Below are 24,501 nucleotides of genomic sequence, written 5' to 3'. Positions count from 1 at the left end.
CTATTTTGCCATCCAAATGCGTAGTACCTTTATTCAAATTAATGTACAAGTCTAATACTAGCGATGTGAAGGTGCGATAGCATTGTTATTACCTTTAGTATTTTCTGTGACAACATTGAGAACATATTTTTGAACAGGGAGTCGCACTTTCAATTTACCACTATGCAACGAAGTAAAACCAAAATCATTATGAGTTGCCCTAGCTGGCACATTTTGAAAGAAGTAAGGACAATGAACCATTTCTTCTCTAATGTGAGTTCCCCTCGTCACTATCAGGAAGTGACAGGAAACCGTGCTATCTGAAACTTCGAGGTTAAACATTGGTAAAGCCTTGCGCATTGTTGACGTATTATTATACCAAATCGGTATTCAAACACATGGCCTGGGAGTATTTACAAGTACATTCCTCATATAAAGTCTGCACGAAAAGAAACTCAGCTGTTATAAACACGCTTATAGCTTCAGAACTAATATTTGTTTTCTCAATATTTCAACACAAAAAGAAGGATGATTTATTTACGCCCATTTTGATACCCAATTTGTCCAATTTTGTTCAATATTAATAATACAGCAGTGTTTTGAAAGAAATATACCCGAATTAAAAAGTTACAGCTATTTGTATTGATTTGAAATAAGCGTGAAGATAATGGCGGGCTTTACGTGCTGGCATAATAACCATTGATCGATGTAAACTGCAACTTTTAAATTAGGATATTTTTCTTCAAAAGCACTACTGTGTTGTTAATATTGAACGACATTAGACAAATTTGGTATCAAAATGCGCATAAATAATTCATCCTTCTTTTTATGTTGAAATATTGTGGAAACAATTATTAGTTCTGAAGCTATAAGCATGTTTATAACAGCTGAGTTTCTTTTTGTGCAGACTTTATATATAGTACATTAAAAGGGATCTGGAATGAGCGTTGTGGGACATGAGAGCACATCAGACATATCGAATTGCATTCTGAATACGAAGAATGTCTTTCTGATATCAAATAATTTCCATTTTTGAAATTCACGATATAATACAAATTTTATGACAAATTATTAAAATTTGATATTTTTTACATTTTGATATATAACAGTCCTCAAAGTAAATTTTATACATCATCATCATCATCATCAGTCGGCTGCGGAGCAGGCGACTACAAGCTTTCTCCAACTAATGCGATCTTGGGCAAGCGAAACAATTTTGTTTGGCTGCAGCATCCCTTCAGTATCTCCCAGGAGGTGCTGGACATACTGTAAGTACAGTGTGCGTGGCCGTCCCGGTTTCCTCTTCCCATGTGGTGGAATATAAAGTGCATATTCTTTCACAGGCTCGCCATCTTCAAGACGCAGTATATGGCCGAGAAATTTGAGTTGATGAATCTTGACTCTGGCACCCAGTGGAGTGGTGTTGGTCAGGTTGTAGATGGTTTCATTTGGAATCCGATCCACACGCTTGATGTTTAACATGACTCTGTAGCAAGATGTTGCAAATGCATTGATCTTGTTTTCCATGTCCTTGGTAATTACCCATGACTCGCACTCGTACAGAAAGACAGTAACACACGTTGTCTGAAACAGCTTGATTTTTGTTTCGATTTGCAAGGACGGGCTTCTCCAAAGGCGTTCCAGTTTCCAGAAAGCTGCCCAGGCTAGTGCTTTTCTTCTTTTTAGGTCTCCAACACTAGAGCCCATCTTGGAACCCAAATACTTGAAGTCTGAGACATGGTTGATGGTACTACCATAGACTTCAAGTGCTGGTTGGGCGTTACAGTTTGCAGTCATATATTCTGTCTTAGGTGCGCTGATGACAAGGCCTAGATCTGCTGCTGCAGTTGCAGTCCTAGTAAGCTGTGACTGGGCCCGGTCTATGGAAGATTCCAGCAGGGCAATATCATCATCAAAATCCAGGTCATTCAGCATCTTGGCAGGATACCTGCTTGACCGACGTGGGTAGGTAACAATTCCAGCGTCAATTCCAGAAGTTGATTTCATCAGAAGGTAGTCTACCAGGATAATGAACAGGAATGGTGCCAACACATCACCCTGAAGCACTCCAGTTGTTACTTGGAAAGGCTCTGAGATACTGCCATCTACCATAACGGCACTATTGGAGTCTTTGTAGATTGTAGAATGGCATTGACCACAACCGTTGGTATTCCATAATGCCGCAGCACTGAAAACATGACGGACCTGTTGATGGAGTCGAAGGCTTTTTTGAAGTCCACAAAAGTGACTGTTAAGGGAAGTTGGTACTCCTTGAAGCCTTCCATGATCCTCATCAAAATGTGTATTTGCTGAGCACCGCTGCGACTCGATCTAAAGCCAGCCTGGTTGCTTCTCAGTAAAGGATCAATGTGGGGTCGGATCCTGTTCAGAAGGATCTTGTTGTACACTTTTCGGCAATGGACATAAGCGAAATACCACGGTAGTTTGTCATGAGAGAGAGGTCACCTTTCTTTGGTAGAGGAATGATTACATTCGTAACCCATTGATGTGGCGGTGTCAGCGTTGAGAATACTTCCATACAGAATTCGAGAATCATATCAATCATGCTATCCCCTCCTCCCTGAAGTGCTTCTGCAGTTATAGCACAGTCCAATCCTGCTGCCTTGTTGGTCTTCATGGCTGCTATTGCTTTGACTACTTCTTCACGAGTTGGGGGCGCAGTGATAATAGGAAGATCTTCAACAGCTGGTGCAGGAAGTTCTGAAGCTTCTGTGCCACTGTCGTTGTTAAGGAGTGAGCTAAAATATTCCTTCCATTCCTCAAGCAGTTCTGGGTCACTGGTTGGAGCTGATCCATCTCTCTTTTTGACTTTCACCCCTTTCCTTGAGTTCTTCCCAGAAAGCGAGTGTATAATTTTCCAGGTGGTGGTATAATTCCCCATCTCGTCGGCCAGCTTCAGGTCTTCCATTTGCTTATTGAGGGTAGCAAGCTCATCAGATTTATACGAGTTGTTAAGGCTGGTGTTCAAGTTCCTCCATCTTTCTCTAGATTGACGAGACTTTGAAATGGAGTACCGCATTTTGACCTCATCCCTTTCAAGTTTAAGTCTGATGGTTGCATCTGCATACCCAACTTGGTAGTCCGCATGGCTCTTGTTTTCCAATAACTTTCTCAGCAACTTCACGGACCGCTGTTTCGAAGGTCTCATACCTATCAGAGATGGGTGTGGTGTCATCCATGCTCAAGACCTGGAATCTGTTTGATAGCTCCAGCTGAAATTCCTCCTTTGTATCAGGATCTTGCAACTTCTTCCAGTTGAATTTTGGTCTCTTGCAAGGTTTTCCTTTGCTAGTTCGCAGACTGGCAGCTAGACGGATGCTCACAATACGATGATCGGAGTCCACTTCTACTGAGTTGTATGCTCGACAGTTGCGGAGAGAATTTACCCACTTGCTGTTTATTAGTATGTGATCTACCTGTGCATGGGTTGATCCAGCTGGATGGGTCCAAGTCCAGAGACGGTTCCTGGGTTGCGGGGATCTCATTGGACCGGTCTGAGATTGTACTCCTGGCAGGTGTTGACCAGACGCTCACCATTGTCATTTGTTGAATCATGGTAGCAATGTGGACCAATGATATATTCTTAAAGTGTATGTAGCTGGGAGGAAAAGCCGACGATCAATTGAAAATTTTGACCTTTCATATTGAAGATATGAATTTTGACCTTTCATATTGAAGTTATGGATTTTTTTTTCCAAAAAGACCTAATTTTTTTGGTGTTTTGGGAAAAAAATCCATATCTTGACTTCAATACGAAAGGTCAAAATTTTCAATTGATCGTCGGCTTTTCATCCCACTTACACACACTTTAAGTATAAATCATCAGATTTATAAAGTTTACTTCGAGTACTGTTAAATATCAAAAATATCAATTTTTAATCATTTGCCATAAAATGTGTATTACATTGCGAATTTCAAAAATCAAAATTATTTGATATCAGAAGGACATTCTTCGTATTCAGAATGCAATTCGATATGTCTGATGTGCTCTAATGTCCCACAATAAATACTGTCCAAACGTTCATACCCCATCCCTTAAGCACACCGTCTTGGACTAAAACTTTTGCACCAAGGATTATTTTAGAAACATCACGTCTCCAGTTCCCAAAAAATACATCACGAATCTTTTGGGATTAAAATTTACCCTGTTTGAAATACCAAATGAAATCAGAGTTGTAATGGCCGCTTCAGACTTTTTAGTGGATTTGAAATATTCGATGTATTAAACATGTCTTCGTTAGTTAATCTACTGCCATTCTATTTCTAACTTCTAACGAATGTTTGATGATGTAAAATCGATATTTCCACCAGACATTCGACGTAACATATTATAGATTGCACGTCATCAAACATTTGTAGAAGTTAAACGTTACTGAAATAGAATGATAATAGATTAATTAACAAAGACATTCTACGTCGAATATTTGGAGTCTGTATGGTACCTTAGGCCTCGTATCCATAGGCTGTTCCCTTGTGGCGTGTGCTCTTGTTCCGTGTTTACTTTTTCCCATGTGACCTGCCACACAGACAACGAACCGTAGCGGCCTACTAAGCAAAACAAAGGTTCGTTGTCTGTGTGGCAGGTCACATGGGAAAAAGTAAACACGGAACAAGGGCACACGCCACAAGGGAACAGCCTATGGATACGAGGCCTTAGAGTGTGGACGATAATTCGAACGGCTTGTGATCGTTGAGATAATGGATTATTATTTGTTCCAACTGCAGTGATGCATATTGTCCTGGGTAGGACTAGGTCATGTTCACTGGAGGGGCATGAAAAGTAGCACTACAGCACAGCCGGGACTACAGCCCTAGCGCCCTGTTGTATTGATATTTCAAAATAAAATGCTAATATCTATTTCAGTACATCCAAAGGTCTAGGGAAATTAATGAGGTGTCACGGACGCTGGAATAGATAATAATAGGATAATTTAGATCACGTGAAGCACTTTTTACAAATCAATGAACAGGGGTGAATTTATGAAGTATACAATTAGGGCTATTATTATTATCATTATTATTATTATTGTTATTATTATTATTATTATTATTATTATTATTATTATTATTATTACCATTATTATTATTATTTTATATGCTTCTACAATAAATATGTCATGTACAGCGTGTTGCTTTTAAGAACATTTTATTTACCACTTCTTTTTTATATTTCATTATACTCTTTGCTTTCTTATCTACTACATTATTATGTTTGTTACAACTCGTGGCTATTTGTATAAAGGGCATAACGTTAAAAAACATTTTTGATAACCTATTTAACATAAGGTTAAAGTGTTGACAAAATAGTTTATAATAACATTTTAAAAACATTTTTATGACCTTTATGTAGCCCGACATTTAATGTTATTAAAACGTTTTTACCTAAACCAAAAAACAAAAACAAAATATAAGTTGTTTAAGACGTTTTTAAAACGCTTTTGTGTTTGCTGGGTTGTCTATTTTTAATACATGCTTTAAAGCCATATTATAACATTTGCTGAGGAGAACACCCTCAAAAAAAATTTAAATTCTGGTTTTTACACGATTGTAATGTACTTTAGTCAATAAAGATACTCTGCAAAAATCAAGACTTTAGGTGCTGTAGTTTTGTCAAAATCTCGGATTTTGAATAAAACGATGGAACCGGCGTTTTATTATTACGATGGAAATATTAGTCGAACACATGTGCACAGTACGTACACGACGTGCGGGATACACATATACACACACCCCGAGGATCGTACCGTATTACAACCGCCGGAGTAACATGCATGGGCGCTAGTAGTAAATTCCAATTTTCTATGCTTTACCTCACTTGTTCGGCTCAAAATTTAAAGGGACATATCTGACAGTAAAAGCTAACATTTTATGGAAAATAAATACTAATCTATTTTTTACAGAAATGTTATAATATGGCTTTAAGAGTGTAGTACTAGTGTTTTAACCATTACAGGTGGTTGCGTATATCTCGTTGTGATAAACCCATGATTCGCCGACACACATCCGTCTTGGACATTCTGACATGAAAGAAAAATAACAAGAAATGATGAGTTCATTCAGGAACGGCACAAAGAAGCCCAATAATATATGTCCTGCATATTCTGATACCCCATTTTGTGTGGATATCCTCTTCAATGCTGCCATGGCTATGAAGAGCTTGTTTTCAAACCATCATGACCATGTTAAGTCCACAAACACATGTTTCTGATTTACCTATGCGATATTGCAATGGGTTGTGATGCTATAGATATATTATTTCAGATGGATGCTCAGTACACAATACTGTGTGAGGCCTTTGTTTCCCAAACGAGAACAATAGTCTACATATTGCTGTGGTAAATAATGGCTTGTTGATGGTACAACTCATTGTTGCTAATGTCAAACGTGTCAAAGTAATTGTGATTGTATCACACAAGTAAATAAGAAACATGTGGTTGTGGACTTAACATGGTTTGGAAACAAGCTCTTCAAACATATGAGTGAAAAACATACGGATTCTAGTCAATACTAAGCAATGATTCTTTAAGTACTCTTAGCAGTAGCCACTAAGGCAACATTTTCAACTTTGGAATCGGCATCTAAAAGATTATGGTCACAATGGCAATATTCAAGGGTCTATTGACACAAGGTATCAAAAACATGCAGAACATAATTGGGCTTCTTCTTGCTACTTCAGTTTTGAAATATGATGCACAGGTTTTGCGTTATTATTGTTATCATGGTAATTGTCTTTCATAAAAGGGCGTAGTTACCTTATGGGATGTGTTCATGTTACAAAACCACATCATGGAGTAAATAAATGCATGTTGTCAACTTTTTGACCCAATTTGTTTTTTGGAGCAGTTCGTACGCGAAGGCCCATATTTGTCTTGGAACTGACGTTTTGCTTAAGATTTTTTCTAGATTGACAGTGCACTGGTTTTGTTTAAAAATATGTGCTTGGATACAATAATGTTATTACTGTTGACTAATAATACTGGCTGCAAGTAAAGTAGTCCTATCTATGTAGGTAAAGAATTAACATTCGAAATACGAAGTAAAAATGAAACACCTTTTTAGCGAGCTAAAACATGTATATGAATGTTTCTAGAATGGGTGCTTCTAGATTTGTCGAAATTGTACACCCAAATGGGTAATACTAGACATCATTTATTACAAACATTATCACATATTATGTCCTAAGGAAATAAGTTGCTCTGATAATAGTAGTTTTTTGTATTTGTTCATGTGCCAACATAGTGTTACATCCAAATTTTTGCACGCTACGCATCGTTCGGTTACAGGTCCAAAATCCGAAATTAACCTTATATTTGGCCATTTTATCAACAAAAGTGCAAACTTTTGCACGCTTCGCGCGAAGTTTCCACTTTTTGCACCATATTTCATCAGTTTAGGTACAAAATTTTTCCAACCCATCTCGCCCCCCCCCCCCCATGCCAAAAACAAATCTACGCCACTGAGGGTCATTAGTCCAAAAGCCCAATAAAAATTTATAAACACTATTCCTAACCCTAACCCTAAATTTCATCCTAACCCTAAGCTCCCGGGCCGAAGCTATAACCCAAGCCCTAATCCTAAACATAACCTTGACTCTTAATCCTAAAATTTAATATCGGTCTTAAAATAAAATGGTCTTTCAAATGACTATTTATATTGAAATACGCTCGAAACGCGCGAACATTTTGAGTGCAGATTCGATCTAGGTGGCGCTGAATTGATCGATTCGGTGCCCTCCCTTGCTCCCCCGTAGCTCGCCACTGCCTGAAATGTTCAGTCTTGGGCTTGATTGTCACAGGATAAGAAAACACCATAAAACAGCATGTTTTTGGCCCTTATTTCTACAAATTGATTTAAAGTTGACTTCATTACCATCAGTTAGAGGATTAGGATTTAGCTGTTTCATTTTGCAAAAACAGGGTCATATTGTTTTTGATAAAATAAAAAAGTTAGTGCTGTATTTTTTCTAACCCTTATCTAATCTAAATATACGTGTATAATTGATATTGCAGACCAAAAAACCTACCTTGCTTGTGTAGCTACTTAACGATAACGAGACTTGGTTCTTACGAAAATAGCAAACAGGTCAGCTTGTCCAACATCTGAAAGACAATAATATTGTAAATACCGTAAAATCTCGTCTACAAGCATGTAATAGCGCGTAAAAGGAAGGTCGATTTATCTGGTGCCGATCGGAGAAAAGGAATAGCACAAAATGGCAAAAAGCAACTTTTCTAGGCATTGTTGACATGTTGCCTTCGCGAAAGAATGTTTCCTACTATAAAGGCCTAACTTTTGAGATGGTTTGTATGTTTGAAGGTGCAAAATTAACCCGGTTTAATCGCCGCGTTCATCAACTCACATCATCACAACCTGAGACCATAATACTCAGATCACAACACTTGTAAACAAACCGTGCTCGAGTTTGATTGACAGATGACGTCAGGCGCAAACTAGTCTTTTTATCTCTGTCTTCCAGTATAGTAGACCTCTGTGATAAATACTGAGTGCTTAGTCTAAAATAAGATTACCTCCGACATTACTCCAAGTGATGACGGTCCTCTTGTTGCTGTACAGAAAAGTTGGTTTGGCTGTACTCGGATGTTCCCATGAACATGGTGGTGGATTTTTGCCGACGACAATAGCCCATCCTGCATCTACGCCACACCCACCGTAACTTCGGTTAATGAAGAAGCGACGATTATGATTAGTGTCACTGCATCGTTGAAAAAACAAATATGATGAAGTGTTATTATTACCATGTAATTCATTATGGTTAACACCAGAAACGGTGTCGAAATACAAGAAAATAACCAACTAACAAAGTAAATTAATTGGTGTCTGTACATATTACAAAAGAAGATTGGTTGGATATGAAATGGATATACAGTTATTTTGTCAGCAAAATCGATTTCAATTTGATATCCGTAAATCAAAACCAAGCATTAGGGCTCTTCAAAGTGAAAAGGCGTTTCACGTGTTTAATTTAAGGAGAGAAAGAAAAGAGATTGTTCCTCATGTATGAAGGCAGCCTATATACATGCGCGTATTTTTGTGGGGGGGGGGGTTGGGGGGCGCCAGCCCCCCGGGGTAAAAGTAGGGGGCGGCCAAAACGAAGGGGCGGCGGAAGAAGAAGGGGCGGTAAAAAGAATTAGTAAAGAAAAAAGGGCGTAAAAAATTTGAAAAAGTATAAAAAATAGCTTTTAGGGCGCTAGCGCCTATAATCCTTTTGTTTGCTCTTCACTTTTTCAAAGCACCGAAAAAATATTGGGTCAACCTTTTCGGACTGTTGAGGAAGGGGCGGCAAAATTGAATTTTCTTCAGCCCCCGGGGTAGGAGCGGCCACGGTACGCCACTGGATAAACAGCATTTATTCCAGAGTGCTCATTTTATTTTAAATATGAATAAAACAGTTATTCAGCAGCAAGGTCAGGTGGTTTTTTTTTAAGTTACAACTTACATTATTCTTTCAAAATATCGATAAGTAGATTTTGAGAACGATGGTCCGATCAACAACCTCATTCCCACCGTTTTTCGACCAAAATTAAGATTTTTATATCAGCGGAAAGCCCGTATTTCTAACCCTCTGAAATATTAGGGCTTAAAGATGTTTTCTTGGGATTTTGTGAACCAAAAATTGTTAAATGTCATTTAAACTTTAAAAATGTTAAAATTTACCATAAAAATGTGACACAAGGCAGCTATTGGATTTAGCGCCTTTTGGAAACAAACTCTTCATTTGTTCAAACCGCATAAATGAAACATTTTTTTGATGGAGTAAAGATGGGAGGAGTAGGTTGTCACTGGGTCACACAACAGCATTTGGCCCGCTGGCATGAGAATGTTTATTCAGAATGCTTTTCATCTTACCCGACGGTAGAGAAGATATGAGGATGTGGTTCACTTATCATATCATCATAAGGAGATGAAAGAACTCGATCCTTCGTGAACCAGTTGTCGCGATCTGAACCTTCTGCGTCAAATACCATAGTCATCAATTCTGTACCAGTTGAGTCCATATATGCTACTTTAACCTATTAAAAGAAAAATAATGTTTCCATATTCAGAGGCAAAAATCCTCACTCATACGCTTACACAGACACGCACACTCCCGCAGTCGGCTACATAAATATGTACCATTTACATACGCACATATAAATACCATTTAAATGAGGATTTCGTGATCCTGGCATTCTCTTTTTATGACATTTATCAATAGATATCCACGAAAAAAGCTTATTCCCAAAATTTCAGTTGATTCCGATTTTGCGTTAGCGAGTTGTGTGTATTATACTGCTCCATATGTTCCCGGGCATATGTTGTAATTTCGGTATGACCAGAACGAAATTCAAATTTGACGATATTTTTGCTAAACGAATTAATCTGCAAGAAATTTTTGGTACATAAACATTATGTAGCCGGAAGTTTCCAGTGGTATGAAAATCGCAACGAAAAGTGGGGGATGAGGCTGTAGATCACGAAATGCCCTTTTAACATAGCTCCAATGGGAAATTTGGGTGCTTTGTGTGAATCGGTATGACTGATGGCCTGCAAAAACAGCAAAATGTATGTATAGAGAAAGTCAGTGTCCAAAAGTCAGCGTGACACATCCATGTACAAAGACTCGGCCCCCAGGTTACACATGTCTTATATGCAATAATCAATGATGTAAACATGTTCGCTTACATGCGCGTATTGGGGGGGGGCTTTAGGGGCGCCATCCCCCCGGGGTATAAGCAGGGAGCGGCCAAAACAAAGTGGCGGCGGAAGAAGAAGGGCGGCAAAAAGAATTAGTAAAGAAAAAAGGGCGAAAAAAATTTGAAAAGTATAAAAATTTTTGAAAAAAATTGTACTATACATAAAAATGTGTTGCTTGTAGGGCGCGAGCGCTTATAATCCTTTTTTTTTGCGCTTCACTTTTTCAAACCACCGATAAAAAAATTGGGTCAACCTTTTCGGGCTGTTGAGGAAGGGGCGGCAAAATTGAATTTTCTTCAGCCTCCCTCCCGGGGTAGGAGCGGCCACGGTATGCCACTGGCTTACCTCCTTAATGTTCCTTCTTTCCCAGTTCAAAGCAAACGAGCTCTTGTAATGCCCCTGGAAAGTAGTATCAAGCTGTCGTGCTGCTGGGACATTCTCATTTAACGGTTCATCTCGACTCCACACATAGTATGGATCAATGCGTTCCTGGTCGGTACTGTCAGTTGGTGCAATGCCTGACACTGCTTTGAATACAAGCTGCCATTCAGGATCTAAAGCTGTAAAGATAATTATAAGATGAATCGTCAGGATCAAAAATCACGAGTTGATAGACTCATTCGCCTCTTTCTGGTGATATTGCATGAAAATACTACTGTTGTTGTTGCTGCTGCTGCTGTTCATGTTTTTGTTTTTTAATTAAAAAAATCTGCGGTGGAAACTGTATACTTTATATTTGGCTGGGACTCATATACAGATAATGTCATGTTGTATAATATTACATTCTACAATTTTTTGTTCCGCAGGAACTATATTTCCAGACTGATCAAAACACACAGACACAGTACCAGTTCTCATCATATCCTATTTGTAAAACTTGTTTGAAGCGTGAATTATATGTGTGAGAACGATACTGTAAAGAGGTAAAATGCTGTCTCTTGTACACTAGGTTGTCAAATGTGATGCGATCAAGCAAAATCAGTCGGAACTCGGAAATAATAAATTTTCAGTTTCTCATAGGATAGAAACAAATATTTGCAAAGCTATATTTTACAGAAAACACAATTGCAATTGAACAACCAGTTCCAAAGATATGAGCAAATAACGAGTTTCCAAAACAATAGAAAACAAAAGGAAATATTTCCTACGTTTGGCTATATCTCAAAATCTATATTTCCGAGTTCCGACTGATTTTGCTTGATCGCATCACAAATATGAATGGCCAAGTGGTCCAAGATCAACGTGAGATTGCATCTTACACGTGCAAGGTTGCATCTTATACGCATAAGATTGCATCTTATAGTGTAAGAATGAAGCGGGATTTTTAAATTGACGAATCACAGAGTAAGAAATCACAAACAACCAAACATCTCATGCGTAGCAAACTTCAACCAATAATATGTAAAGACGTTTTGTGATTTGTAACATCCACGACTTCTTATACTTGTAAAATTTGGATTTTAGTGATGGACGATACGTGATATTATTGGCGGCGTACCGAGGATAAGGAGAGCTCGTCACCAAAATCGTAAACGAGGCATTTTCTTAATTTGTATGAGTGATACAATGTCCTGTATTTTATGACGAATCTATGTCAGGAATTGTTCCGACTGTTGGTCCGTCATGGCCACATCCCGATTTATCTCACTTTTTTGGCTACTTTTTTCGCTCAGGTACACCTGAGTGAATATATACGTTCAGTTTAGACCTTGAAATAAAATTTGACCCTTGAACCTAAGTAGCTCTAAGTCGAGCTTCTTTTGCAAATGCTCTTGCTTTGTAATCACTAAAAATATTTTGTAGAATAATGCATGGTATCTCAGTAATAGAAATGCACTAAATGCAGACTACTGCCAGCTCCTAAAATAACCTCACTCCTCATGACATAGTTCATAAATATATGCAGCAGTGAGATTTCTAGTTTGAGGTGGGGATAGGATATTAGCCTCATTCCACATGAAATTATTTATAAGACTGTGTTCTGTAGCCCATAGTGGAGGGTTTTGTTACCTGGGAATGATAATCAGTTTCAATATTAGGAGTGTTGACAGATTGATAGTGTAGTGGTCTGGAAGTTGAAGTTCAAGTTTAATAACAAGTTACAAACTGTCCATGAATAGATTTTGTTTTATGGACAAAGTCAGCTAGCTAGGTCAGCCTGCATGGTCAATTATACCAAGTTCCCAAATGTCCATGAACTTCTTAAATTTGCAATGAGAGATAAGTAAGGTGTTCTGATTGTTCTGGATTTGCCAGAAGTTCACAGTGCATGTGGTCATCTCATCCACACTATATACACAGTAGTCATCTCATTCACACTCTACACAACAGCCTGCCACAGCACCATCTTCAAGAATCAAGACCAACAGAAATTGGAATATTCCGCAGATACAAATTTATATCCAGCAGCATCTTCAACGCCAACAGATTGAAATATCCCACAAACACAAATTTATCAAGTTTAAACCATTTTGGGTAAAATGGCATCTGAAATAGAACAGAGCACATTGCAGCTAAGGGCTTGAATTTTTTTTTTTTTTTTGAAAAAATTATGCATTGGTGATAAAGTGTGTAATATTTAAATTGTATTATTTAGATCGTTAACATGTACAACTTAAACTTTACTTTTTATTTTCATGGGTAACATTCAAGTGCATAGGCCTTCATCACTAAATGCGACATAATATGTTAAAGGAGTATTTCACAATCCTATAGCATCCACTTTTTATGACATTTGTCAGTAGATATCCAGGAGCAAAAGCTTAAATCTCACAACTTCAGTTGATCAGATTGTTTGTTTGCAAGAATAAAATAAGCATGTACGCTTATCAATCAACATCAAAATTGATGAGTACTGGTATCATTTTGATACAGCCTCTATGTGTATTTATATGCCTCATATGCCACTTGCTGTGTTGTAATTTGGCGAACAAGTTTGACGATATGCTTGCTAAACGAATTAATCGGCAAGAATTATTTTATACAGAAACAGTTCTGCCAGAGTTTTCCAGTGGTATAAAAATGATAAAAATCTGAATATTTCTGTACAAAGTGTGGATCACGGAATGCCCCTTTCAAATTGTGTTGAATTGATGTCCAAATTAGTGCACATCATTGAAATTACATACATGTTTGTAAATTACTTTAGTATAACTTTGGGTTTACTTTTCATTACCATTTGTATATATTACATGTACATGTTGAAGTGTTTAAAAAAATCCAATATGGGGTGGGCCTACATATACACAAAATAGACCTACGTACACCATCGAAACCTGTTTCTTACTTCATGTATGTTGTGTTATACTCTGATCAGCTCATAATAGGCAGTACTCATAACATTGTGGATTGATATACATGTAGAATGGCATACACACACAGCTGGGCGCAGCACCTACGCGAACTGCGCTTTGCATATTGCGTGAATGACACATGCTTTTGTGAATTTACGCGCGGCGTAATTTGGAACTTTATTGACTTGCGCAGTAACAAAAAACGAATAATTCCCGCCTATTAAGAGCTGATCATAGTATAAAATATATAGAATAACATTAAAGCTAGGCCTATAGTACACTTTTTTATAACAAGAAGTTTATTAGTAGGCCTACATGAATTACCACCGACCTACATTGTACAACCATGTTTTCCAATCATGCCTGAGCACTCCCTTTTAAAGGGGTTTTTATTTCAGTTATCTGGAGTCAATTAATACTCATATCAATTAAATTTCAAGAGGTGATGGTAAAATAATTACGTTTGCGAAAACTACCGCAGATCGATATCGAGGTTGATATTATTCGACACTCGTCGTACCAGTCAAATTGGAATACCGTCCATCCCTAATAGGCCATTCGTACGCGTATAAGAATTAAGAAATGCTATGGCGAGATTTCATTGGTCGAAGATGAATACGCGTAAGATGATAGGTTATTTGGGGTTTAGATATGGGTTATTTACATATGATTCGTCAATTTAAGCATCCCGCTAGATTCTAAGACGTATAAGATGCAATCTTACACGCATAATATGCAATCTTACACGTGTAAGATGCCATCTTACACGTTTTTTGGTCCACTTGGCCATTCATAGTCAAATAGTTGCTTGGTTTAATATTCATGAAAGTGCATGGAGACCAGGAGATGTAGCCGAGATGATTACCCTCTGTTTAGTATGTAAGAAGGCATCTCATTGTTATTGCCGTTTTACATCACAATGGCCGAATATATAGTACTGGATGGTAATGCATATCATATTACAAAATGATTGAAATTCACTGCCATGAGTCAAGAAAGAGTAGATTTTTTTTTAATACCAGTAGCGGAACTTTGTCCTTTTTAAGCACTCTTCTTGTTTTCTGCTGCAAGCATTTAGCTAGAAAGTCAGAGCAGAGTGAGAAGTGACACGTAAACAGTAAACACCTTATAAATTTCGCCTAGATAGCATCAAGTTCACTAAGAGCTACCAAGTTCAAGACCAAGGAGAGTTATGGACAATATCATAAATTGGTTCAAGTTATTGTCAAAGTAAATGATTGATTTACATACTTGCTTGCACTCTTGAATTTGAAGATTTTAGGTGGAATTTCTTTCTTATTCCCTAGGTCCTTGCCCGGAATCCACAAAGTTTGAAAACTGAATTCCTCCGGCACAAAACACAATATACCACACACTATTGTAATGTAATTTTGCATGGTCTTACGCAATCCTACTATTGGCAATTATGCGTCGGTTTTTCGGCGAATCCTTCCCATTTTACATTTTTTTGGAAAAAGTCATGATTTATCTTGGCAACGAGAGACAAATAATTTAACATGACATTTTTATGAAGACTTATGACCGATGTCCACTCTTTTCAACTTATAAGATAAATTATTGAACTTGGTTCTCAAAACAGCTAAAATAGATCACATGCATTGTGTAGTGTTCTGTCTGCAATTCGCCAGACTTTCAGCCCCTAATTACCAATTGGGGGCGCTATTTAAGATAATTATTATATAGTCTATTTTGCTTTATTTTTCATTGTTTATTTACTTATTTCTTTATTTATTTGCAGATAAATCAAACAGAACATAAAAAGTAAATAGTTTCATACGACACGTACTTACCTTGGGCCCCAATCGAAGCAATGATGTCATCTAATTTTGCTTCTACTCCACCCCACTACAGAAAGACAAAAATAATTTTAAATGGACATTATAATCATTTGAGATATTGTCAACATGTGAAGCTCCTGAAGCAGTACAAAACTTCCGGGTGGTAAACACAAAACTACGGTGTTTTTGTTCACATTTTATATTTTCCATGCTTAAAATATCACTGCGAATATGAGAAAAAAATGAACTTTCACCCGATTCCAAAATATGTGATGACGTGTTTTGGGGTAAGACTGTCAGTCGGGTCAAACATCTTTAAATTAATAAAGCAATTTTATCTTTTTATGTCAAGCTTCTGCTTTTAAACAAATCGAGCATTATTTTTTTAAATGATAATTATGTTTCATTTTGATTGAGGAAAAAAATGAATTGAGTCACCAATAAAAAGAAACCAAATCAGGGCGTGAACATGGTGAACCAAACCAAGCCATGTACGAGGGACGGTTCCGGCAACTATTATTTATCTCTGCTCAAGCATGACCTTGATGAATGTTACTTAATGATAAAGTTTGTACCTTTGTCTTTCAAAACACACAACCCTGAATTACGTATTAAATCTTGTTTGCATTGCGTACACTGACAATTGTCAACATTTGCGGGAAATTTGAATTGCAGATAAGGGATCTAAAATGAGCGTTTATTGCGTTTCGACAGTATTTTTTGTGGGACATGAGAGCACCCCAGACCTATCGAATTGCATTCTGAATACGAAGCATGTCTTTCTGATATCAAATAATTTTCATTTTTTGAAAATCACAATATAATACAAATTTTATGACAAGTTATACAAATTTGATATTTTTCAATTTTTGATATATAACAGTCCTCGAAGTAAATTATATAAATCTAATGACATATTCTTAAAGTGTATGTAGCAGGGAGGAAAAAGCCGACGGTCAATTGAAAATTTTGACCTTTCATATTGAAGATATGGATTTTTTCCCCAAAAGACCTAATTTTTCTTGGTGTTTTGGGGAAAAAAATCCATATCTTCAATACGAAAGGTCAAAATTTTCAATTGATCGTCGGCTTTCATCCCACCTACATACACTTTAAGTATAAATCATCAGATTTATAAAGTTTACTTCAAGTACTGTTAAATATTAAAAATATCAATTTTTAATGATTTACCATTAAATGTGTATTAAATTGCGAATTTCAAAAAATCAAAATTATTTGATATCAGAATGACATTCTTCGTATTCAGAATGCAATTCGATATGTCTGATGTGCTCTAATGTCCCACAATAAATACTGTCCAAACGTTCATACCCCAGCCCTTAAAGAACGTGTAATAAACAGAAAAAGAATTAAGCACCAAAGCAATTTTCAAGCCATATCTTTGGCATGAGATAATATGAGTATATTCACTTGATAATCGTGAGAGAAGAAATGTATCCATTAACAAATGTAGAAAGGGACCGTCTTTGAAATTAATCAAAATAACACTGGAATTATGGAAACTTTTGGGCCTTATAACTGCTCAATTATTGGTCTAAAGTAAATAAAAGTGTACATATGTAGAATGGCAAAAAGTTGATTAAGTCATCTGTGCGGTAAAATTTGGTAAAAATTTTTGGTAACATTTTTTGGAGAAAATCCCCCCAAACGGTGTTTTTTGGCCCAAATTTTTTCGGACCAGGTAACAAATAAATTCTCGAGTCAAACATTTTTTTATTGATTTTTAAAAACTAGATAAAAATATCAAGGACCCGTTTTTTTATTTCTTTTAATATGGATCAACTTCAAACAAAACTGGTGTGAAAATCGTGAGACACGAGCACACAAGGTAGAAAAAAGTACCAAAAATGCAAGGAAAAAAAAGAAAATTTCATCAAAAATGCCCTATAAATATGACTACCCTACATACAATTGTGCGGAACAGTATTAAAGTGTGATTGATCTGCGATTCCAAGTCTCATGCTAAAATTACACGAACCATTTGAAATACAAATTTCTTTTTCAATCCAGAGCCTCTCTATTCGGTGTGCTACTTTGATTACATATTTATTTATTTATTTATTTATTAACCATATTTAGGCAGGGTAACCTACTCAACAAATATTACAATGTTGATTTTCAGTAGGGCCCTGAGACAAACATATAAAAGCATTAAATACACGTAGATTATACATTATTAAAAACCATACAAAATTGAGCTTACATAAATATTACACAGCATTAAAATACCTTATATAAATATTATACAGCATGAAAACCAAGTTTTTGTAATTAAAAATAACTGAAAGAGAAACACGAAGTATTTAAAAACATTTGACATGTATGAGCTGCAGAATTAGTTGTGCTACAATTTCAGGTCTTCTTTGAGTTTCTTTTTGAATTGCATTAGTGAGTTGACTTGACGAATATCTTTCGAAATAACATTCCATAATACGCTACCTTTGTATTGGAAAGAGCTTTTACCATAATTTGTATTGCACTTTGGAACATATAAATCGCCATTTACACTACCTCTAGTGTTAACAGAATGAATGATATTAACTGGACGAAACAAATCATTGTACACTGACAATTGTCAACATTGGCGGGAAATTTGAATTGCAGTTAAATAACGTGTAATAAAAAGAAAAAGAATTAAGCACCAAAGCAATTTTCAAGCCATATCTTTGGCATGAGATAATATGAGTATATTCACTTCATAATCGTGAAAGATGAAATGTATCCATTAACATATGTAGAAAGGGACCGTCTTTGAAATTCATCAAAATAACACTGGAATTATGGAAACTTTTGGGCCTTATAACTGCTCAATTATTGGTCTTAAGTATATAAAAATGTACATATTTAGAATGGCAAAAAGTTGATTACGTCATCTGTGCGGTCAAATTTGGTAAAAAAAATTTCGGACCCGGTAACAAATAAATTCTCGAGTTAATCTTTTTTTTTTATTGATTTTTAAAAACTAGATACAAATATCAAGGACCCGTTTTTTTTTAAATATTTTTTTTAGTATGGATCAACTTCAAACAAAACTGGTGTGAAAATCGTGAGACACGAGCACACAAGGTAGAAAAAAGAATCAAAATTATCTCCAAAATGAAACAAAAACAAATATTATATTGAAAGTAACAAAAATGCAAGGAAAAAAAATAATATTTCATCAAAAATGCGCTATAAATATGACTACCCTACATACAATGTTGCAGAACAGTATTACAGTGTGATTGATCTGCGATTCCAAGTCTCATGCTAAAATTACACGAACCTTTTGAAATACAAATTTCTTATTCAATCCAGAGCCTCTCTATTCGGTGTGCTACTTTGATTACATAAAACATGACCTTCTGAAAACAAAGGGTTCAATAAGGAAGAAATGTTTGAGATTTCACCACTGGGACCTCACCTTTTAGAGAAAGGCGCAGGATTGGTTGTTTTATCCTGCGCCTTTATGACCTTTTAATGATCAGTTATTACTTATTAAATCGCACCAGCACCAGCATTAAAATTTTGCTGTTTATTATATCTTGCTAGTCTTGTTACGTAAAGGACAATGAGTGATAAACCCTATTCAAAATTGGAGATATTCAAAATGATCCCTTATCTTTTTAAATAAAATGGTATAAGTTTAAAACTCGTATAGCATCAACACTGTGTTATATCAGTCTACTAAAATGCAAAACTGCGCCACATTCCATACTTTTATTCTCGAGATATTTGGAATTATGTAACAATACCTCAATTTTGCTCGTTATTTTCTCCACTACTTTACACCTAAAATTAGTCAGTGTCTACATGCCATTGTGTTTATGCTAATGTCATTACGTAATCAAATATTCAACCTTCGACGACCGCGAGATTTATTTACTATTCCCAGGCAGCTAATACAAATTTGATTTAAAAGACAAAGGTGCAAACTTTTGTTTGTTATTATAGGTAACAGCCATCAAAGTCATACTTGAGCGAAGATATACAGGATGTCCCCGAAAAAAATACCGAGTGAATAAAATTGAGCGTCAGTCGAGAAATAAACATCAGAATAAAAAAAAAATTAAAATGTAGCGCATAGCCTATTTTATTGTGCATCACATAAGAACATTTTATTTGATTCGGTTGACTGGTTGCGAAGACATTAACGATTACATAATATGTATGTACAGTTCATTCCAAGTTTGATCAACAGGCGCTTTTTTCATATTCGCTCACCGCTTCCTATAGTTGTGTATCTCATTAAATTTAGTCAACATTTATCTTTTTATAATCCGACGGTGTTATGTTATTCATGCTTTCACTGATTTCTGCAATTGGAAGCTTTCCAATTTTAATTCTTTGAGTTGTGCAAATATGTTTTATTTTAACTTTCCAAAGAACATTAATGAGCCAAGAATGACAATGATCAAGTGCTTGCAGCTTTATATGTGATTTTTGATATCATCCAACATAAATGTTGAAGGTTTAAAAGATTTAAACTTTGCATTACAATATCCTGGAAATATTCCAAAAACATTAATGTGTGTGAGAATATTTTAAGCCAGTTAAAAGTATTTATGCAATAATTCTTTATGCAACATTTATATAAACATTAGCAAAAAAATATACACGTACCGAATATAATCTTACATGCAAGCTTTCATTTTCAATATCGTGCAGGTTTTCAAATTTGAACAAAACATAATTAAATGTTTTCCAAAAAATAGATTGTTTATAAAGAACGAAAAGGATTTCACCGAACAAAATATGAAGCCCATTGACAGTTATTAATCACTGGTGCACATTGTGTTGAATGATCCTTCTTTCAAACTTGGAATGAAGCGAATTGACGCATGCGTTATGTGATCGCTCATTTCTTCGCAATCAGTAAACCGATTCCAGTAAAAGTATCGTATAAGATGCAGAATCAGATTGGCTACACAATGATTTTTAGATTTTTGGATTCTGATGTCTATTTCTCGACCAACGTCCAAATTCATTCGCCCGGTAATTTTTCTGGGACACCATGTAGTTGCTGGAACATCCACTTTGTTAATGAGCCAACTGCATAAATAACAATTGCAATTATTATTTTTAAACATGAAATTAAAATAAAAAATATCATTAGATCTGAACAAACCATAGGCCTACAATACAATACAATAAACAACTAGTGGCAAATGGTGGTCATAGACCACAAACCTAGCTGGGCGTGTTGGTGTTGTGGAGGTATCTGACCCCTGCAAAATGTTCCAAAAATGTTCCCCTGGTTATGAGGTTTGTTGTCACCGAGTTTGAGTCCCATACTCGTTACAGATGTCCAGATAATGAAATTCTAAGATTTGGCCCCAGGTGACCTTTGACCTGACCCCTGCAAAGTGTTCCAAAATGTTCCCCTTGGCATTAAGCCCCGTACGTACCCCTTACAGATGTCCAGAAAATGCATTTCTAAAATTTGACCTCTGCATGACATTTGACCTGACTCCTGCAAAATGTTTCCCTGGTCATGAGATTTGTTGTCACCGAGTTTGAGCCCCATACATCTTACAGATGTCCAGAAAATAAAATTAAAAGGTTTGACCCCAGATTACCTTTGACCTGACCCCGGCAAAATTTTCCAAAATGTTCCCTTGGTCATTAAGTTTGTTGTCAGCGAGTTTAAACCTCGTACCCCTTACAGATGTCCAGAAAATGCATTTCTAAAATTTGACCTCTGCTTCCCCTGGTCATGAGATTTGTTGTCACTGAATTTAAGCCCCATACCCCTTACAGATGTCCAGATAATGCAATTGCAAGATTTTACCCCCTTAATGACCTTTGACCCCAATTCTGTGTGCAAGTGATGGGCGCTGGGTAAAGCCGATGCACATGTGTAAGTCACTGTGCTATGTAATATGTGGCAGAAGAAGCATTTTGAAGGTATTTGGTTTTTATATAGCGCCTTAGAATAAGTATGAACAAAGCGCTTTACAATGATCTTTAAAGTACAACTTACACTACATCTTAGGCTACAGTAAAATGTACAACTTAATTAAAAATAAAAAACTTAGTTTGGAAACAAATAGGTTTTCAGATTAGATTTAAAAGTGGCCAGACTATGTGAAGTACGAGGTTTTACAGGTAATTTGTTCCAGAGAGCTGGCACAGAATTGCAGAAGGCATTATTCCCATATGTTGTGTGAGTTCTTTTACATTCAAGCAGACTGCCATCAGCATGTGATCGTATGAACATACCATCAGAAAATGTGTGAGATTTTAGGAGATTGACCCCGGAGATTGACCCGCAGATTTATTTTAAAGCAAACAACGCATAACAAAATGGAATTCATCTTCAAATTCATGAAGCTCACAATAACTACAAAGACGATATTCTTGATGAATTTTGGTGAGGTATAAACGGCCCTTTTCGATCATGAGCAAATGAGCACTAATACGTAGTTACAAAAAAATCTAACTGAGCGGTTTAAACTGACATTAAGTGACTATGTAGTACAATTGTAACGAGTTTTTACCGGATTAGTTATGTATCTTAGCAATAAATTATCATTTAAGCTGTTTTTTAAACAAGAACTAAATTAATTAAAGTACCAAAGTTACTAAGTTACTTAGAACTAAGAATAGGTTTAAACCAAATATTCTCCTGTGAGAAGAAATCTGTGAGAATGCGTACAAAATCCTTAATTCTCAAAAAGTAAGTGGAATATTGTGGAACAAGAGCTGTTTCTTAAAGAAAGTACGTGAAAAGCAGAAAGCAGTACCGTTTTGTAAATTATCATCTGTTCAACAGCTTTCAACGCTTCTCACAGATTTATTTTGCTGGGTGCCAATTATTGTGCTGTGAATGTGGCCCAGGCAGCATTTTGCTGTTGTGTCAGTTGGACGTACAACTGCTTGGTTACTGACATGTGTCTCGAGTAGAGTATTGAAGTAATCCTGTGTGTAATTTTGGTTAATTTTGATGGACAGAATTTTAAGATAAGACCTTGTGAAAATTATAGGTTTCTTTTTTGGGCTTAGTGTACCATATCTTTGATCTGGCAAGATGTACTTACCTGAAAGTCAATGCCTAACGCCCCACTGCAAGAACATGATCCCTGACCGTCTATCGTCTGTTGTGCAGCGGCGATCCCATAAAGGAGCGAAATGATCAAAAACGAGTACATTCTGGTAGTATTGATGTCCTATCTGAAATGAACAAGACAAAAAAGTTGTTTCTTTTTAATACAATTTTAAAACGGCTCGTCAACCAAAATATGAAGTAGATTTGGAAAATGCTCCGAGTTCGGTCCTATAAGGGCATGAAGGCGTCTTGAAAATAAACAGATCATGCATGCATGCAGATTGCAGATAGGGGTAAAAGTAGTTAAAAGTGAGAGTAAAAACCTTTCAGCGTCTTACTAAATCTAACGCCAAATGTGCGCTTTCCGCGGCACTACTTCACATAATAAATTCAACAAATTAAAACTCTTTAATAGTTCCTGAAGATAACCTCATCTGCCAGAAAAAAGTGTATAACTTTGCGTGGCACTTTCCATGATCCATAAGGAACTCATTCCATCCATAAGATTGGCCGTAGGAAAAAAATCATGTTTGAAAGAAACATTTACTGAGGTCTTCGAAACATCGGTTCATACAACAAACAGAATTAAGATCAGAAATATTGCTTACCTGCCAACGTTACTTTTTCCAAGCGAGTTGTGAGCAAGTTGAGCTTTTGACAATGCACTGAGCAGTTGAGCACCCGTTTGGTACATTTATGTCCGTGAATTGTAGAAAAAACTTATTGGTTATCGCAAGTTAACTTGTAGTCTCTTGTATAAATATAAACTGAATGTGATTGGATAATTTAAAAAGGGAGGTAATTCAGGTAAAGGTATTGCGCAATTAAAGGTAGTACGACCAATCGTGCGATATTTCTTGCCCGGGGATCCAGGTACAGAATTTATTTTTCTACAAAATAATATAAATGTCATCATACAATTCTTTCAAATAAAATACTAGTTCAGTAACCTCTTTTTTGGGAATGGCCAGTCTCCTGAGCCATATCAAGTGTCATGAGTCAATGTTACCGGCCAGCTGCAATCGTAAATCTGCCAAGACATGGTTTTGATGGGTAACCTTTGATGATCAAGGTGAACTGTGTTGATTGTGTGCAATTGCTTCACTGGTAAATGAATGGAAACAAATGTGCAAAACAAAACCATAAAAAAGTATTTTGACCAGTTCTTTTAAATAATTCATCCAGAATTCCGATATTCTTCAGTACTCTGGGACCAATTGAATGGATTGTAATTGTATCGGTTGTCTTATTAAATACCTAGAATGTGATTTACATGGGGCATTATTAAAGGCAACTGCCGCCCCACTGGTATCTCCTTTGATTTGCAACAAGAACTGTCTTTAAAAAGTACAACGCAGTTTATGTTTCATTGAATATTAAATTAATCAGGAATGAGAATTTTCAGGTTAAACCCTGAATTCCGTTTTTTTTTGGTTGGCCAAATTTACGCAATTTTATTTATTTAGCCCGTTTTTTAGGTCTTTTTGGCCATATATTTTAATGCAACTTTTAAGGTTGTTTTACAATGTTCAGGTTTTTTTTAGAATAGTTCATTCTCATGCCTAATTAAATAAATAAGCTAAGGGGTTAACTACTGTAACTAGGGTGTTTTAACTACTAAATATATCTATATGTCTGTGGGCCAACTTTCTGAAGAAAAAAAACA

At 36.2% G+C, this 24,501-nt stretch overlaps 1 protein-coding gene across 1 annotated transcript; it reads right to left on the bottom strand.

The window, feature by feature from the left end:
* Positions 1-5,129: 5,129 nt before the first annotated feature.
* Positions 5,130-23,499, bottom strand: LOC140151420 (uncharacterized). The gene is made up of 8 exons (XM_072173755.1): positions 23,444-23,499; positions 22,828-22,960; positions 15,800-15,854; positions 11,041-11,255; positions 9,868-10,031; positions 8,529-8,713; positions 8,024-8,099; positions 5,130-6,017 (listed from the first exon to the last, which is right to left on the bottom strand). Exons 2-7 carry the CDS (start codon positions 22,936-22,938, stop codon positions 8,041-8,043), a joined length of 789 nt encoding a protein of 262 aa, XP_072029856.1. The 5' UTR covers positions 22,939-22,960; positions 23,444-23,499; the 3' UTR covers positions 5,130-6,017; positions 8,024-8,040.
* Positions 23,500-24,501: the final 1,002 nt, after the last annotated feature.

The sequence above is a fragment of the Amphiura filiformis genome, chromosome 4, assembly GCF_039555335.1.
Source record: "Amphiura filiformis chromosome 4, Afil_fr2py, whole genome shotgun sequence".
In the NCBI taxonomy this organism is placed as follows: domain Eukaryota; kingdom Metazoa; phylum Echinodermata; class Ophiuroidea; order Amphilepidida; family Amphiuridae; genus Amphiura; species Amphiura filiformis.
This window is presented reverse-complemented; position numbering and strand designations above follow the sequence as displayed.

What these genes read in the sequence shown, in the direction of transcription:
- LOC140151420 (XM_072173755.1), bottom strand. Translation starts at nt 22,938, where the DNA reads ATGTACTCGTTTTTGATCATTTCGCTCCTTTATGGGATCGCCGCTGCA. An exon ending in CGTTAGGCATTGACTTTCAG is followed by an intron (nt 15,855 to 22,827) that starts GTAAGTACATCT and finishes GTCTTTCTGTAG; the next exon opens with TGGGGTGGAGTAGAAGCAAA. An exon ending in CATATCTTCTCTACCGTCGG is followed by an intron (nt 8,714 to 9,867) that starts GTAAGATGAAAA and finishes TCAACGATGCAG; the next exon opens with TGACACTAATCATAATCGTC.